The 18,334-nt window shown below is 41.3% G+C and overlaps 1 protein-coding gene across 3 annotated transcripts in view; it reads right to left on the bottom strand.

Annotated features, from left to right (window-relative positions):
• The window catches only part of PUM3 (pumilio RNA binding family member 3), a 46,413-nt gene extending 33,703 nt beyond the window's left edge, over nucleotides 1-12,710 (bottom strand). Inside the window, exons 1-7 of one of the 3 annotated variants that reach the window (XM_019799525.2) lie at nucleotides 12,563-12,710; nucleotides 7,328-7,419; nucleotides 5,779-5,997; nucleotides 3,693-3,828; nucleotides 3,023-3,098; nucleotides 665-758; nucleotides 339-405 (exon numbers count right to left, since the gene is read on the bottom strand). In XM_019799525.2, the coding sequence (XP_019655084.2) occupies nucleotides 339-405; nucleotides 665-758; nucleotides 3,023-3,098; nucleotides 3,693-3,828; nucleotides 5,779-5,997; nucleotides 7,328-7,412 (677 nt within the window). In that variant the 5' untranslated portion in view covers nucleotides 7,413-7,419; nucleotides 12,563-12,710. Of the gene's footprint in view, nucleotides 1-338; nucleotides 406-664; nucleotides 759-3,022; nucleotides 3,099-3,692; nucleotides 3,829-5,778; nucleotides 5,998-7,327; nucleotides 7,420-12,562 lie in introns of those variants that run through there. The other 2 variants (XM_019799524.2, XM_034646854.1) reach the window with 2 other exon arrangements.
• Nucleotides 12,711-18,334: the final 5,624 nt, after the last annotated feature.

The following is an 18,334-nucleotide window of genomic DNA, read 5'->3' as shown; positions in this document are numbered from 1 at the left end:
CCCAGGGGGCGCCTGGGTGGCACAGCGGTTAAGCGTCTGCCTTCGGCTCAGGGCATGATCCCGGTGTTATGGGATCGAGCCCCACATCAGGCTCCTCTGCTGGGAGCCTGCTTCTTCCTCTCCCACTCCCCCTGCTTGTGTTCCCTCTCTCGCTGGCTGTCTCTATCTCTGTCAAAATAAATAAATAAAATCTTTAAAAAAAAAAAAAGACCACGCGCCCCAGAAAGATCACAAGCGTCTGCCTAGGGCCATTGCTATGATCCCAGACCAAGTGCATGACTGGTATCCCCACCTTTAAAAAACCAATGACAATGCATTTTATAAATAAAACAACTCACCCGTACATGAGGAATTTCTTCACAATATTTCTGGAATATTTAGCTTTACTTAATTGGACCAAATCATCTGAAAAACAAAATACATTACAATGATTTGCTAGCCTCATTTCAGTCCTCCAGAAGCAAAGAACTATGTAAACGCACAATCCTGGGAACACAAACTACTCTTTTCACTTGTCCCACGCAAAGAACAAATAAAAACAAAAAAGGTCCTGCAGAGGACACACGGCTTTTCCTCAACACAAATTATTTTCTTGGGTATTTCAAGAGAAAAACAGGGACTTCTTATAAATGATCACAATTAATCTTCCACATGTAAGAAATACCTCGCAGCTCTTCGAAGGCCTGTTTTCGCTGCTCCTCATTACCGAACTGAATGTAACACTGGATCACACGAGTGGAATCGTGCGCAAACGCCATCTGTAGAAAGGCCAGTTTGGGTTTAGACTAATTCTCTCTGAAGACGCATGTTTCTATCACAGTATTAACGTTTTACTACTACTGCTTTTAGAATTCCTTGCTAGAAAAAAGGCAGGATCTTCATGGATAAAATCAAACCCTACGTTACTCAGGAGAAGAAATAACTTGTTTTAATTGTACAAAATGCCATTCTTTGGTTTTGCCACCTATCATACAACACTGAGACAGGGACAGATTTAACCATTTCGCACGATTCCTATTATTATAATTAAAAACAAACCAAATCAAATCAAACCTGTCTAATGATTATACACACTGTATTTCTCATTTCGCTGAAAGTTACTTTCCCTAAGGGAAATTTTCCAATTCAAAAATTTTGTTACTCTTGTGATTTTTTTTTCTTTTGCTTACATAAGCAATCTAAGAATGTTTGGTCTTGGCAACCAAAGGTACAGACAAAAGACAGATCTAAGAGCCTTGCTACATGAATAAGTATATCGACATACACGTTGGCAATTATAAGCTAACCTCTCCACTTCTCACATCTTCATTATAATCCCTGAACACGTATCTGTTTTATTCCTAGAAAAGTTGCTGTATTTCAAAATTCCACCCCCTACTCCCCAACTACTGGATAAATCAGATCCTCACTGCGGGACTTGCTGATCAATTTTCTACAGCAATAACCACAGTCAAGCAAAATTATTTTTTTACATTACCAGTCTAGTTTAATAGTGCTTATTATCTGTTGCTCATCCTGTCTCTAAAATTTTTTAATTCCAACAAGTCAGAAGATGAAGGTGGACCTCCATCAAAGTCATGCATTTCAGAAGAATTTCCTTAAGGGAGGTTTGTAGAGATACTTTTGATAAAACTAAAAACAAATTTTTTAAGAAGGCTGTTTTGTGCAGATACTGATTACTTACTATATAACCAGGATTGATGCCTCAAGTACATTTCTCTCATTTACTTATTTATTTTTTAAAGATTTTATTTATTTGACAGAGAAAGAGACACAGCAAGAGAGGGAACACAAGCAGGGGGAGTGGGAGAGGAAGAAGCAGGCTCCCAGCAGAGCAGGGAGCCTGATGCAGGGCTCGATTCCAGGACCCTGGGATCACGCCCTGAGCCAAAGGCAGATGCTTAACGACTGAGCCACCCAGGCACCCCTCTCATTTAGACCTCAAAGCAACCTTAAGAGTGTGCTGTTGCTATGTCCACTTTGCAGATGAGAAAAGCAAGTTTATGAGAAGTTAAGGAACATGCTATCTCTGTGATCCTGGGGACGAAAATGTCCATCAGGGACGAAGACATTAAGTTAAAAGAGACAGAGTATGCAAGGTTAGCACCACCCCAGCACACAGTAATCAACACAGACGGTGTCACTGTCCAGAGGCACACACACTTTAAGCAGCAGAGTAAGGATCTGAACACCACATTAACACCCAAGGCCACAGGGTATTAACCTAAGGGTAGCTGGGAAAGGATGTTGAGGGTAAAATAGTTATAAATCAAGGATAACAGACTACTGCTGGAGCTGAAAAGTTCTATCCTAAAAAAACCTTTCTTCCTGGAAAAATAAGAGAGCAGCTGCTAGGAACTTGCTTATTGCAAGACATTCCTTCAAACTGCAGTACTGCATCTGATTAGACCTATGTACGTGGTTTGGCAAAGACACCCCTCCAGGGTCACCAAAGCTACTAAGTATGTTGTGTTACAAGTGAATAGTCACTAAGTATTTATCCAAATACACAAGCGTCAACAGAAGTTTATTATAAAATACAATTTAGCAGCAACAATGAAAATGAGTTTAGAACTCCCAAATCTGTATTTTAAAGACCTCTGTATGATGTTTGCAAAAGCAATGAAGAAATGAAAGAAGTAATCATCTATTTACATCATATATTCAAAAAAGTCAGCAATTTAGAACTTATGAAAGCATATGGAGTTCAGAGCAAGACCTTCTAACAAATACTATTGAACTAATAAATTCCTCAAGGTAACTTTAAAGAACACTGATTTACTTTAAGTCAATTTTGAAAAAATGACATAGCCAAATACTTGATACTTTAATAATTTCTCGGCAGTAAGGTCCCCACTATTAAAGTTTTTATTTAGTCATTTTGTAATACATAAAATGTACTTGAAATTTGTGGCCACACACATTTAAAACAACAATTTCACTGATCACGAATGGTCCCTAGCCTTTCCCGTGGGCCAATTTCAACTGTTAACACACGCAACTATGAGCCTGCCCTACTTACAGTTTTAATTTTCCCTTGAATCAACTTCTGCAAATCACCCATCAATTTCACTCTCTTTTCTTTGTCACAGTCTTTTCTATAAATGAGAACAAAGAGGGAAACACAGCTCAAGTAAAGACATTATCTTAAACAGGAGAAACTAAAACCCTCCAGTGTACGTTCACCCAGTTAGGTGTGATTTTCTCTTCGGAGGCAGTAAACCTCTGACATTAAAATTACTATTCCAGAGCAGCCAGAGAAAAGTAATTTTCTCAAAGACAAGAACTCATCTCATAAGGTGTAATTTTATGCATCAATTTAAATCTTCATGGCCAGAACCTCGGAAGTAAAGAAAATAATAAAACACGTCCGAGACACCAAACACTTACGTATCTCAAAACCGAGCCGGTAAGAAATTGTCTTTCATTTTCTCAGAACTGTCAGGAAGAATTTCCAATCCATTTTAATTCTCACACATTTTCATAAACATATCTGACACCACCCTCACGACTCCACGCACTTCTGCCACGCGCAGACGTCCAACACTGATGTGTCTAGCAAAGTGCTGGGGGCTCCCTGAAAAACCGCAGGGCTGTACGGCCCAGTGCAGGACGGCTCCGTATTCACGAGGTACACTGGTGCTGCTCCATCCTCTCAAAGGACTGACCATGATGCCACTAGGTAGCATTACCTTCGTAAGCTCTCCCAAATCTGCTTCGCCCGCACGACAATGTCATAGTTGGTTTTGTCACTGAGTTGCCTGCTTTGCTTTAGTTCTTTCTTCTTCTTTTTGAAGTCATCCCATTTAGGTTTCTTGGCTGCTGATTCTAGTCATTAGAGAAATTATTCTAGTCACTAGAGAAATAAATGACGTTCAACATTCTGAACGCCACAAACCAGTACAAACTAGGTACACAGGGCAAGCACTTATCAGAATCAATATTCACTGTAAAAATATCATTCTCTTAAACTTAGACTTAATTTCATTTTCTGAACGGTTCATACATTTTAAATTTGGTTGACAAACACCACTCATTCATTCAACAGCTACACACGGACTCTTAATAGGACACCTGAGGAAAAAAAGAAAATTAAAAGGATTGTAAAAGCAACTGAAAAATGTTAAGCTTCCTTTTCAATTGTGAAATGAAAATTCTACTCTAAAACACTACAGTCCTTGGACTTTAGGTACGTATAACCAGTTCCTACCATAAACAAAATCAGTTCTTAAACAAAAATTAGTCCAAACTAAAACAGGGAAAAGTGTATTAAAATTTTCAGTACTCTGTTGTTATCTATCATTTAATTCTCACAACACCCTATTAATATGCCCTTTCTCATATAGGCAGACAAAGGCACTAAGGAGTTCCTTCCGTTCCTTGTCCAAGGTCACACAAGTCCGCAGGGATGGCACCAGGGCCCAAACCCAGAGACAGCTCGGAAACGTCGTGCTCTGCTACGTCTTACTCCGACAGCGCCTGGTCAAAATGTCCGTTTTTTACAGAGTAATGCTCTGTAAGTCTGATAACTCTCTATTAGCAGTTTTTTGTCTTCAAAAGCTAAGTATCTTACCAAATGAATAAAAAAACCCATTGAGGCCAAACAAAGAACAAGTTAATAAAATGGGTATTATTTATAGGAGTGCCCTGCAAGGAACCCTTTGGAGAATTCTGCCTTCTAAACATCTCCCTCTCTCGGATTAGAAGATACACACATTATAAAAAAACTTGGAAAGTGCAAAAAACAAAATTCTCCTATCATCTCAAACCTACATATGACTAGTAACATCTTATTTTCTTCCTGCCATTTCCCTATGTTTTATATTAATCTTTAAAAATTCAGAATCTCACTGCTTTGCTTCAACGTTAATTCTCTGAAAGCATTCTTCCACAAAACTAAATTATTTCTCAAGAACGTAATTTTTAACGGCTATACACTTTACTACGATGTACTTAATTATTCCCTTTACTGTTTACTTATCGGTTCCCTGGTGGTAATCAAGAGACTGAAGGAAACAGAGGGCATATTTCCTGTTCATATCAGGGCAACGTGCATGACACAGCACGACGAAAAGAGAAGGGCTGACCTAGAGCTCATTTAATTCCACAAACTTCTGGGTGCCTTGACATCTGCCGTGCTAGGCTGCCTGCAGTATATATAACAACTTTGGGGATCTCTAGTATCCAATCCCCCCCCATTGCTGATATAAAAATACGAGAAAATAAAATCAGAGTTCCGTCCTGACACGTCAGGAACATAGCTCCCATAGAAAAGAAAACAGGGCTACATGAGGATAGGTCTTAATGTGAGAACGCCATGGGTGTTTAAAATGCAGGGCCAAGAACTCCAGCTTAGTTGGGGCCTGTACCCCTATTGGTTGTTACAATTGTTCTTTCCCATCTCCTGGCAAAGTGCACAGAAAACTCAAATATCTCTCTGTTGAATCATTCAACCAATCCATAAAATTTGGCCTACAGAAAGGGATGTTTCATGGAGGTTCTTCTGTATGAAGCTGCTCCAGCTTAGCTGAACTGCACAGCTCGAATAATTCAGCAAGGGTCTATGAAGTCAGGTACTCTAAGCACCAGAAGACAATTTTGACCAGGGAAGGTGCTTTCCGGTGCTTGTTTAATACGGGCTACCCCCCGCGCCCCCAAATGCTGCCTGTCAAGGAACAAGAACGGGAGGTCTGTACCAGACTTCTAGAGCCCCCATGCTCAATGGTTCAGGCAGGGCAAGGCTTCCACAGAGACTATGCTGAAGGAACCAGTGCTTACCATCACTTTTACCATCTGCCTGGAATTTTCTCTTCTTGTTGAATTTATTTGCCTGCTGGAATTTATTCTTTGGTATTTTATCCCCTTGCTGCTTATTTTTGAACTGCTTTACATCTTTTTTCCCAGGTTTTGTGGCACATTTCTCAAAGTTCTTAGATGTGATTTTAGGTCCACCTTCCTTGCCAACCCTCCTTGGAAACGTCTTTGATGAACCAGAATCTAGGGACAATAAGAAAAAAATCATCCCAGGTCAGTGATCCTGAGCCTAGATCTCTTTTATCCATCGGGCTGTGTTTGTTACACAAAACTACACACTCTTTAGTGAAACGTACCTTGTCCGACTCTCAAATATGGAGAATGGGATTTTTAAAAATCAAAACAAAACTTAAAAATTTTCTGATTTAGGGACTCTTGATTTTGGCTTAGGTCACAATCTTGGGGTCATGTGATCGAGCTCCGAGTCCAGCTCCATGCTGGGCATGGAGTCTGCTTAAGATTCTCTCCCTCTCCCTCTGCTGCCCCCCTCCTTTCCCCACCGCCTACATGTAGGCACTCTCTTTCTCTCTCTCAAATAAATAAATTTCTGATTTAGAAATTATAATATAGATTCACTACAGAAAATTGACAAACTAGAGAAATGCATCTTAAAAACTACCCATAATGCTATGGATAACCATTGTTGTCAGTCAGGTGTATTTCTGTTTTAAGCATATTAACATTACTTAATAAGATAAAATATTTATATATCTTTTATTCTACTTTAATGACTTATTGTTCAAGTCTTCATATATAATTTTCAATGATTCAATAACAATGAATCTCAAAATAAAATGAACACCTAAAACAGAAATACCATATTAAATCACATATCAAATTAAAATTAAAGATGTTAATTTATTTTTAAAAATTCTAAGAATGTTATTATTTTATTAAATATCATATCAAATTAAAGACATTAATTTTTCAGAATTGCTAGTTCTGGAAAAATGTCCTCAAAGCCTATAGTACAGTCACTTGATAAAAATCATTAGCTAACTAAGCTTACAAATGAAATGAAAACCGCAATAGCAATGCCCTAAGATTGTTGCAAGAAAAAAAAATGCCTTAGGAATCACTTAGGGATTTACAGTCTCTGACTTTTTTGCTCTGCAATAGTGACACCTGATGGAATAATAAAGACTCCACAATTAGAAACACTGAAGATCCAAGTATTTGGTTTACCAGTAGTATGCATTGATCAGGCACAATTTATCAAACATTAACATAACATGTTGCAGCAAATTAATGAAGAAAATGAGGCAGATGCCTTCCCAGCTGAGATCAGGGGTCTCCCCTGGGTATAGCATCCTCTGATTATTCTGGCAATTTCTTAAATGTCTTAGTTTCATGGGGAACATGCAAACTGGGACAGAGTAACTCCTACTTTTTCCTAATCCTAACCCATGAACACAGACTGCCATCTGCTCTAGGCCACCGCTTCCCACCAACCCTCCCTCCAAGTAGAGGGGCCACCACCGCTGGGAAGCATGGTTTCGTGCGGCTATCTTACCATTGTTTTTATGAAATCTGTTTTTTTCTTGTGATGTCTTTGCACCTTTTCCTGTGAATTTTTTTTTCCCTTTAACTTCCATCATAGCAGTTCTGGAAGACAAAACCAAAACCCACAAGGGATCACTGGGTTGCTCTCTGCCAGTAAGAGGCGTCCACCCATGCCACACTTCGCCCCTGGGCTTCACAGGCGCAGGACAAACCACCTGGGTCCGCCATGGGCCCATGAGTCCAGGGACTATGCAATCTGTGCTTCTAAGATTGTAAAAATGAAAATAAACAAGATACCAACACAAAAACTAAGAACACACACACCTTGGCTAGTGTGTGATATATCTGGGGACACAATTCAACAATAGTTCTGGGTAATAATAGACCATTATTTACGTTAACTAGGATACAAGTGTCAGTGTTTGTGTTTCTCATAACCTAGGACGACTTTGTGATGAGAGACTGACAATACCACCACTTGATTTCTTGGTTTCCTTCCTAAAAAGTCCAGAACAAACAATACGCTGCACTTATCATATATTCAAATTAATGAAAGAAAATCAAAGATTGCCTACAAGTCCCCTATGTAACCAGTGTAGCTAAAACAAAAACCTGTTTAATTTGCTGTTTTTTTAGAGGTGACCAGTAATTTTCAGTGATCTCCAAAGTGAGATTATGTTGGACTATTTAATATTTCATTTAGAGGAAATCTAACAGGTCACTTGTTGGTACAGAGACCTTACCATGCACAGGGCATACAACAGATAACCCCTTAATTACCCAAGGCTCCTGAAAGCAGACAGCAAATGCCATCTGGCTATTTCTCTACCTTCCAAAGTTGTACATTCAATTCATTTCTAAAGTTCTAAAGTTGACTCCCCAGAGCACCTGAGAAATTCCTCGACAGTACTAGATATTTCTAAAACAAGAATTTTCCAAGATTTTCCAAGAATTGGAAATTTTCCAAGAAAAATAATTTTACAAGATTATTAGTGGGTATAAGGAAAAAAGAAGGGTTCAAAGATTGCATGGATTTGAGAAATAGTGAATTAAATGAAAATAATTAACTAGACTTTTCTAAGAAAGGCTTTTCAGATTCTTTTCATTTGCTAACTGAAGCCCTCGATCACCAACCACAGGCTAAAGTACGCAAGATTTTCCAACCTTAGTTGACTCACTTTTTCTTGAAACATCTCAAGGGACCAGTAAGGTTCCAAAGAACTCTCTGGAAAGTGCAGCTTCGTTTAGGCTTTATCATTATAGCTCTTAACCATGGAGGGACCCTGAATTACTACCTTTTCCTTAAGTCACTGGCAACTGGAGGGCCATTTTATCACTTGGCTGCTTTATCACAACCACACCTGCATTTCTTAGTTCTTCTGTGCTTGTATTCATCTAAAAACGCAGTCATTTACAGATTTTCTCGGTACATTTGTTTTAACTGTTTATTTTGAAATAATTTCAGTTTTACAGGCGAGTCTGGAATGATGAATAGAGTTCCAGTACACTCCTCAGCTTCCTCTAAAGTTAACATCCCACCCCAAGAGATAACATTAGTAGGGTATTATGATACTATTAACTTTGGATCTTGCCAGTCCTTTTTCTGTTCCAGGATACACTGTGTGTAGTCATCAAGTCTCCTTAGTTCCCACCAACCTGTGACAGTTTCTCGGTCTTCTTTCTCATGACCGAGACACTTCTGAATGGTACTGGTCAGGCACTTGGCAGAAAACTCATTTGGGGTTTGCCTGAGATTTTCTCACGATTAGACTGGGGTGACGGATATTTTTGGGGAGTAGCACAGATGTGAAGTGCCCAGACTGGTGATATTAACCTTGATCCTTTGGTTAAGGTAGTGTTTGCCAGATTTTTCCGCTGTGAAGTTACCATCTGTCCCTTTCCATACTTCTGAGAATCAAGTCAGCAAGTTTAGGCCACACCAGGGGAGGGGAATTAAGCTCCACTTCCTAGGGGGAGGAGTCCTAAGGAATTTTGTTAAAAACCTGTATGTTAAGATCACCATAGCAACTAATAAATCCCAAAAAACCCAAATGGGGTGATATATTTTGAGATTATGCAAATACCCTAATTGTCTCCCTCTGATTTTAGTGTTCTCCAGTGGATCCTGCCTGCAACAATTACTGTAGTGTTTTCATGGTGATTTTCTATTTCTCTCATTATGTCTATCTCTAATATTTTTAATTCTTCTGCAGGGAAAATTTGTCCCTTCGCCTCCATTTATTTATTCAATCACTTACTTACCTCGGTACGGTCTCGCACATATTTTGCTACTTGGGGTACAGCCTAATCCTATAGTGACTTTGATGCTCAGACTGTTCCAGCTTTGGCCAGTGGGAAGTCTCCCAGGTCACTTCTGCGTCTTGGGGACATGACCCATCCTATTTTCCATGTCCTTAATTCCTAGCACTTGTTCCAAGTTCATCTTCTACTTTCCCTGAAACCAGCCATTCCTCTGAGGAACCCTGGTTCCCTTTGAGAATGGTAGGATCTGAGTGCTAGGTGTGCTTCTTGTCATTGCTTCTAGGTCCTTCCACCAGACAGGGCTGGTAACACACATTTGTATACTAACCTATGTGGACACAAAAGCCTGTATTTCTTTTTCTGTGAAATAAGTTCATCCTAAGGTCTCTAACTCTAAGTCACTCTAGTCTTTACTTGTAACTCTTGCTTTACTTGTAACTTTTTGCTTGACAGTGAGAAACTTGCCTCCCAGTAACCACCACTGATTTGTGCGGCTCACACGTAGCTTCAGAATGCCAAACCTTACGGCTACGGAAACAAACTTACCAACCATAGTACAGAGTTTACCTACAGCTTCTTTTCTTTTCCCTCACAGTTTCCACTCAAAATCCTGTTCTTCGAAATTACTTAGGTCAGTTCCCCCCACCACCCTGGTGAGTGAAGTTATTTTGTATGTTTGTACAAGTTAGATTTATTTATTTTTCGCAGTCCGCATTCCATTTCCAGACACGCAACTTTTTTCATCTGCAGTCAAGTTCACTCTGGTGTACAGTGTTGATTCTGACAAATGCAGGCAGGCCTCCCCCACCACAGTACCTTAGAGAACGGTTTCCTAACTCCAAAACGTCCCCAGTGGACCTCTTCTGCAATCACCCCCTCCTGGTCCCCCTGGCAATCACTGCTCTGTTTTCCAACCCTCTAGTTTTGCCTCTTTTCAAATACGTCATAAAAATGAAATCAAACTATATATAGACTGCTGGGTCTTGCTTCTTTCACTTAACAAAATGTATCTGCTTGGGGATCCTGTACTATCAGACCCGACTATCACATTCCTGCGGTTCTCGCAATTGTCTCTTTTTCCCTTCTCTCTCTTCGAGATTCAGGCTGTATCTCTTACTCAGATTGGTTTTTAATTGTGGATCTAATCTGCTGTGACCACACGTTGCTGCCTGATTAATCTTCCGAAAAGTCACCGATGTTGTGCCATCTCCCTGCTCCAACACCTTCGAAGTCTCCCACTGACTCCATGAAACATTTCAAACTCACACTGGCATTCAAAGCCATTCAAAGTTTAGCCCTAACATACCCTTACCACAAACAACACACAGGAGCCAAACTTCCTCACTGTTCTTTTTCAGGATCCAAACTTTAAAGCCATTCTATTAATATGAATCCTACCCATTCTTCAAATCCAGCTTAAATGACAATTTCTTATTATTTCTTCTCCATTTGCCACCTTTCTTTCCCAAATGATTCTCCTTCTTAATCCTTTTTGGAACACTCTGATGGCCTTCTTATAACTTCACACCATCAACCTGAAATATACCGCATATAAACACAGTACGTACTAGAAAGCTATTAGGTTGAAAAAAAATGTATGAAAAAGAAATTCAAGTGGTGAAATAGAAGCAAACAAAATTAAAACACGACATACCTCAGCGTTATAACCGAATTATATAGGAAGTGTTCACAACCACAGGGCTGAGGGCCCAATTTTGCCTTGTGAAGTGAAATAGCAAAGATTTCCCGGACATGGGACAGGTGACTGATCCCACCCCCTCAGCAGGATTTGCGCTGCACTTTGAAAGAGGTAAATATTCAATATCAAACCTCTAAATAGTGGTATTTCTCAAGTCTTACCCTCTCTCTCCACATTTCTCCCTAAGTGATCTCATCCAATCCCACGACTTTCTATGCTGAGGACTCTCATATTGTTTCCCACTAGGAACTTCTCCTTGGGTTCCAGACCTGCATTTCTAACTGCCTACCGGACACCTCTGTTTATCCGTCTTACAGGCACTTTATCCTTAATAAGACCAAAATGAAATTCTCTAACTAAATCTCCACTGCAGAGCACCCCCAAACAATAACATCCTTATCTACTATCCTCCATCCTACTCTTCCCCTCGGAGCCAGTGGCACATCACCCACTCCACGGCTCAGGGAGAAATCCAAGACTTACCCCTGACATTTTCCTCCCCTTGTCTGCTATGTTCAATCCTTCCATAAGTTCTTGTGAATCCCCTTTAAAAATACCTCTAACTCTCCAACTTGCATCTGCACTACCACCACCCTAATCCAAACCATCAATACTTTCCTTATATACTCAGTAATAATCAAAATGATACACAATTCTTAAAGAGAACCTGTGTCTATCATGTTCCTTCCTTCCTTAAAAGCCTCCCATGTTTCCTACAAATGAGAATTAGAAAAGGGAATGTTTCCCCATTGTATGGAAATAAAATCTCAACCACTCATCATGGCCTTTAAAGTCCTACAGAACCACCCTACCCCCTCAACCTTACCTTGTACCGCTGTACTCCTAGCTCACAGTGGTCCCCTTTCTACAGCTCCCACGCCAGGGACTTAGCTCGGCTTAGTTTTCCCTGGGCTTCCGGATTTTAGAGTTGCCTCTCATCCTGCTTTAGGTCTCAGCTTAAAGATCACTTCAGACACCCCTATCCTCATCTCAGCCCCCAGGTCATTTCCTTCCCAGCGCCGATAACTTGCAACTGTACATTCAGGTTGTAAACTCGGCACCCAGCAAGCACAGGGCAAAGTGGATGTTTGCCAAACACACCACAGAACGGCAGAATGCAAGCAGCACGGGAGGGGATTTCAGAAAGTGAAGGGAGTTCAGGCGAACCTAGCACTGTCAGGGCAAAGCAGTAGAAAGAGGAGTCGCCAAGCTCCCGTCAACACCCAGACTCCCACAACGTAAAAGGCCACAGACGACCGTCCAGCAGGGGACAGGCATAAGCACCTGTGCCCGCTGTGCCGCTCGGAGACACGCTCCCCCTGCAGCGCGAGGCAGGGGGCGAGCGAACCCCTCCGGGGGCCGCGGCCAGTCCCGCCGCACTCACCGCACACGTGGGGCACAGGCAGGCGTGAGACCGAGGCCGGCGCGGGTCCACGCTCCGCGGCGCCACTTCCGCTTCCGCGACTTGCTCCGCCCCTAGACCCGCCTTTTCCTTCTTCCGCAGCAGAGCTGGGGTTAAAGGATAGGAATTAGCCAGGAAAACAGAAATTAGGCATTTCTATTGGTCCGGTTTTATGACCTCATCTATAGGCGCCACGCCCGGATTTTGGCCCTTGAAAGTATCCGTCGGGCGATCACTTATCACCGGCCCCTGAGAGTGACGTCATTAACCCTGTCCCACCCCGGCCGGGGGAAGAAAGGCCCCTTCTCGCCCAGTGGTCAGTTGTTGAAGCGGTCTCGGGTGGCGCCTGAGCTGATACCAAAATAATTGACTTTGTTAGAATGAGTTCATTTGTATCCTCTCGGGCAGTCTAGCGTGAAGGATAAAATCTTGGAAGTCGGTTTGAATTTTAACCCCCCCCCTTTTTTTTTCGCTTGCTAGCTGAGAGGCTTTAGGCAAATTACTATATTTCGCTGAGCGGTGGTTACCAGATCAGTAAAATAGAGATCGCTAAGTCATTCACAGAAAGCGCTTAGCACAGAGCATGATCATGGTAAGCGCTCAGTGAATGTCATTTTTAACGTCTGCTCATTTCTCCAGACTGCAGTTAGCTCATTTTCCACCCCAGGAAGTGAGACTGTAGTTAGGATATTATCCCAACTTTACAGATGAAGAAACTAACACCACAAACTTGGTTATGATTCTTGTCGTTGGATTTAAGGCCCACTGGGATAATACAGGATGATCTCATCCGAAGGTCCTTAACTTCAGGACATCTGCCAAGAACTTTTCCCAAATAAAGTCACTTTCACGGGTTCTGGGGGTTGGGACACTAACATGTCTTTTGACCACCTGGAATGTTGAGGAATTGGGACATGATCTTAAGTATGTCAAGCGTTAGGTTTTACTGTCTTGCAGACCACACCGTTTCCTGTCCCTTAAGGCAAGAGACTGGCAATTCACTAGACTGAGGCACGCCGTCATTACTTCTCAGGCGCCCGTCCCTCCACTCAGCACATAGATGTTTACTAACTACTTATTTTTTGCCTTAAGTATTATAAGTATGTTTGCATTTCGGCTCACTTAAGTCTCATAAGAACAGCGGAAGTAGGTCTTCTCCCTTCAGTTTAGGGAAACAAGGGGATACACGGTAAAGTTGCTCAGGTGAGCCTAACTCTAAACTCAACATGGCTGCCTCTGGACTGCTTTCCCTAATCCATTAGTTCTCTAGTAAATGCTCAAGAGCAGAGATAAACCGTAAGGGTGTATCCCAGGGTATCCCAGAGATACCTGGAAAGGGATACGTTTTCCTCCCTCCCTCTCCTCTTCCTCCCTCCCTCCCTTCTTTTTTTGAAATATTTTATTCATTTGGGGGAGATAGCACAAGCAGGGGGAGGGGCAGAAGGAGAGGGACAGACTCCCTGCTAAGCGGGAGATACTTTTTCTTTTTAAGACCACAAATGGCAGCACCCCATAACCTCTCAGACATATCCATGTAAATATCTTAAACATATACATCAAAACCCTACTGTTCATTAGTTTTTTCACGAGGAAGAGAAAAAAATCACATACATAAGTCCTAGATTATTATTAATATGCTATTTATCAAGTCCTTTGTGCTGCCAAAAAATGAATTGACTTGAGTGTTTTTGTTTGGAATGAGTTGAAAGTGTCTCCTGGTTTTGCGCAATAGCAACAAAGAAAGCTTATCTTGTAATTTTGCAGTTAACAAGGTTAAGCCCATTAATTCTTCAAATATCTAATGGTCTAATGTCGAGCATTGGGAATATGTGTATTCCTAGAAGCATAAAATGCTCTTCTTAAATGATAAAGCATACAAGTTAATCAGAGCAGCTAGACTTCTGCACGCCCAAGAGGTTTTATAGCACTGTAATTAAGAGGATTGGCATTGGAATCAGATGGATCTGGCTTAGAATCCAAGGTCTGTAGGACCATGGACAAGATAGTTAATTTGTATGAACTTCAGTTTCTGAATATACAAAAATGGGGACTGTAGCACTTATCTTTTGGGGTTGCTGCATGACTCAAAAATAATAACTGTAAAGTTATTAACCAATAGTAAATGTTGAGTGATGCATAGCTTGAGAGAGGAGAAAGACACAGAGAGAGAACCAAGCTGTATCCATTGGAAATGCTTTTGGCTGCAAGTAATGGAAATTTCAGCTATTAGCAGCTTAAGCAGTAATTCTACACAACAAAAAATCCAAGGCAGTAATTCTTCACACTCCAAAAATTCTAAAAAATTTCGTTTTCTACCTCAATGACACAATGACGTCAACAAAGACCCCAGCTCTTACACAGTTTCTGGGCTCCACCATCCTCAGTGTGCTGACTTTTAATGTTCACACTTGTTGCTTTTATTTATTTTCTTTTCCCCCCTCTGTACCTGTTGTTCACCCTCACCCATTCCCCCTTGTCCCCCTTGTCTCCCTCACTCTGGCAACCACCAATCTGTTCTTTCTCTGAGTTTCGATTTTTTAGATTCCACATAAAAGTGAAAGCATACAGTATTTGTTTTTCTCTGACTTATTTCACTGTTGTTTTCTGAGGCCAGATGTACTCAGTTATAGGATTTATATCAGAGTTTTGGACTAGGAGAATGGGGAAAGGAATGAAATTCACTTTTTCCACCCAATAGGACTCTGTCCTTTTATCTCAGAAGGAAAAGACCAAGCAGGATTTACCTTCTATTTCAGTGCCTGGACCTGGGTTACATGGCCACCCTCAGGATCAGAAGCCCATCACACATAATGTTAATCACGGCATTTGGATTTAATTATTTTTCCAGTACTCTGGTAAAATTAAAGGTCACTTGGCGAATAGGCTTCCATCCCACAGTAGGGATTTAATCTGCAGTTTAAACTAATCTGGTTTAAAACTTAAAATAACTATGGTAAGCTAAAACTTAAAATACTTGTAGTATTCAGAGTGGTGGATCTCAATCTTGGCCACACATCAGAATCATCTGTAGAGTAAAAAAACAAAACCAAACCAAACAGTAATGCTGATTTAATTAGTCTGAAGTGGGACCTGGGCTTTGAGGATTTGGAAAGTTCCCCACGCTACCATGTAGCTAAAATTAAGAGCCACTTGTTTAAAGAATGGATTTCTAGTTGTTGATCTGATTTTCTAGTTAACTGAGGATTAAGCCCTATAACCCTCTGGTCCCTCCTTTTGTGCCACTAGAATTAAAGAATTAAATGTGTAATACACTTGTTTCTGTAGGTAGAATGTCTTGGACATAACTGTATCTTTCTTGCTGCTTGAGGTATCCATTAGTTATATGATATTAAGATACACTGAAAATGGTTTAAATTTGAAATATATACTTTCAAATGTATTCTGGAAAATGTTTGCTTTTTTTCCCAATTTCTCATGATTTTGTGCAATTTTTCTTTTTCATAAAAATAAAGTGTTAGGTGTTAGCTCCCACACATCTCCCCTTTCCTAAAATCAGTTCTTTAGAGATCTAATTAATGGATTTTTAACTAATTGGTGTTGTTTCTCTGTTTCCCAAATGCGTAAGCAGGGATAAAGGGCGTGTTATTGATATAAAGCATAAGTGAGATTTTGGCAAAGATCGAGTTTTATTTTCAGGGCCTATTAGAATCACAAATCCATGGAAACAGAGCAGTTGCCAACACGTTTTCTTTCAGTAAAAAAGAAATGCTTCTGAGTAGGGTGGGTTATGTTTTTCAATACAATAAATTTGCTACAAAGTGTACTGAGATAGTCTAAACATTAATCGTGCATTCATCATGTCCCGGTTGCTATCTCATAAACACAAAATCGATCTTGGCCCCGATTTACTTTCTTTGGTGCGATGCTTACGGGCAGCATAAAAATAACATGACCAAAATGAAAGTTTATCTGATTGTAGTATAAAGTACCACTTTTAATGAAAGATCATGTCCACATGTGATGGAGAAATAAAACCCAAGGTTAATTAATGTCACGTAAAGCCCACAAATTATCATTTGTATATGGAGGCCTTACAAGGCACTATGGTTTTATAAAACAAAACTCCTTAAGCAACGTGTACCAGTTTCGGCTTTTAGCTAGAATGAGAACAATTAACATGTTTTTAAGTTTTTGTTTAAATGAAAAGAGGTATTTCCTTTGGAAAGCAGTGACTGGTTTTAGCTGCTGATTGCCTTGATTTAAGAGCAGTAAAGTCTTGAAACCAAGCATATCGATAATTATTCATTTTCTAATTGTTCCCTCCATTTAACTCTTTAAAACTAAGTCTGCATTAGGAATTACAGGGATGATAGAATTACCTACCCAAATTTCCTCCTCCTTTCGAGATAAAGAAAAAAAGTAATCAACTAGCCTAAACCCATTGTGTCAGTTTCAATTCTCCAGGAAGCAGATGCCAAGAAATAGAGTTAGGAGGCCAAGAAGTTTATCGGCGGAAAAGCCCATGAGGGACGAGAAGAGAGGAAAGAGCGAGTCGTGGGAAGAGCCTCAGACCACGTGCTGACCTGTCACCTGTAAAGGGAGAGACGGGAGGGCCAAGGATGTGGTGGCCCGATGTCTGTAGTAGAGCTCTGAGAATTCTGAGCCGTCACAGGGCTCTAGAGCAAAAGTGCCCATTAAAGGAGACTGAAATGTGCAGGAATGGTCCAGCTGTCGTACCCGTCTGCACTCAGGCATTGTTTGCGCAACCCGGGGACAGCACGGTCTCAGTGTGGATGCCGCAGTGGAGTGTGAAGTCGTGGCCTCTGGAGGCTGTCAGCCAACCATACCTCTTGGAGCAGGTTCTCTCTCGAAAGGAGATCAGAGCAGTTCACTCCCTGGCTGCCTGGGTCTACCCCTTGCACAGCACCCGTGTCAGCTGTTTATATGGCACCCCATCATCAGACCATGGATGAGGGATCAGGGAGGGGCGCTGGTACAATCATGTGGGTGACATGGAGGCCTGTGCTCCCTGTTCATACAGCTAACTCGCGCCCTCTGGTCTGCCTTGGACTCAGTTCCCGATGTATCATTTCTGTCGTACGTTGCTGGGCCCATCTGGCTTTGTGAATTGACAGGCAAGACAGAACTGGCTCTGAATGAGTAACTCTGGACGGAGGCTCATGGGTATGCTATCGTCAAGTATCCTAGCTCCATTAGGGCTCAGTAACATGCCAGAAGCTCTTTTTTGAGATGTGTCTAATTCTCCATTGCAGATGGAATGACATTGAGCCAGAACCCCAAGGTCCTGTGATGTGATCTTCCCGATGGGGTTACCATGAACTCTGCCCTGCACTTTTTCTCACCACCACCACCTCCACACCACAGGGTCTGCCAGATGATGGGAAAGGTACTTTCACTACAGCCTGGCCATGCTGTGCAGCTCTTTCCTGACCCAGGCCCTACTTAGAGCTGGCACCCTTCCCTGTCCTCTGGGGTATGCCCTGGAGCAGGATTCCTACATGTGGAATATGTGGCCTCCAGAACCAGAGGAAGCCCACCAGGCACTGTACTTGTTATTTTGTAATAGGAAATGCAAGATACAGCAATGGGTCTTTACGGTGGCGGGCACTTCCTGTCCTAGCCCTGACCTTAAAAATGTGTACCTCCTTCTCTTCAGCCCTAGCTTTGAAGTG

The sequence above is a fragment of the Ailuropoda melanoleuca genome, chromosome 17 (genome assembly GCF_002007445.2).
Source record: "Ailuropoda melanoleuca isolate Jingjing chromosome 17, ASM200744v2, whole genome shotgun sequence".
NCBI classification, from domain to species: Eukaryota; Metazoa; Chordata; class Mammalia; order Carnivora; family Ursidae; genus Ailuropoda; species Ailuropoda melanoleuca.
This window is presented reverse-complemented; position numbering and strand designations above follow the sequence as displayed.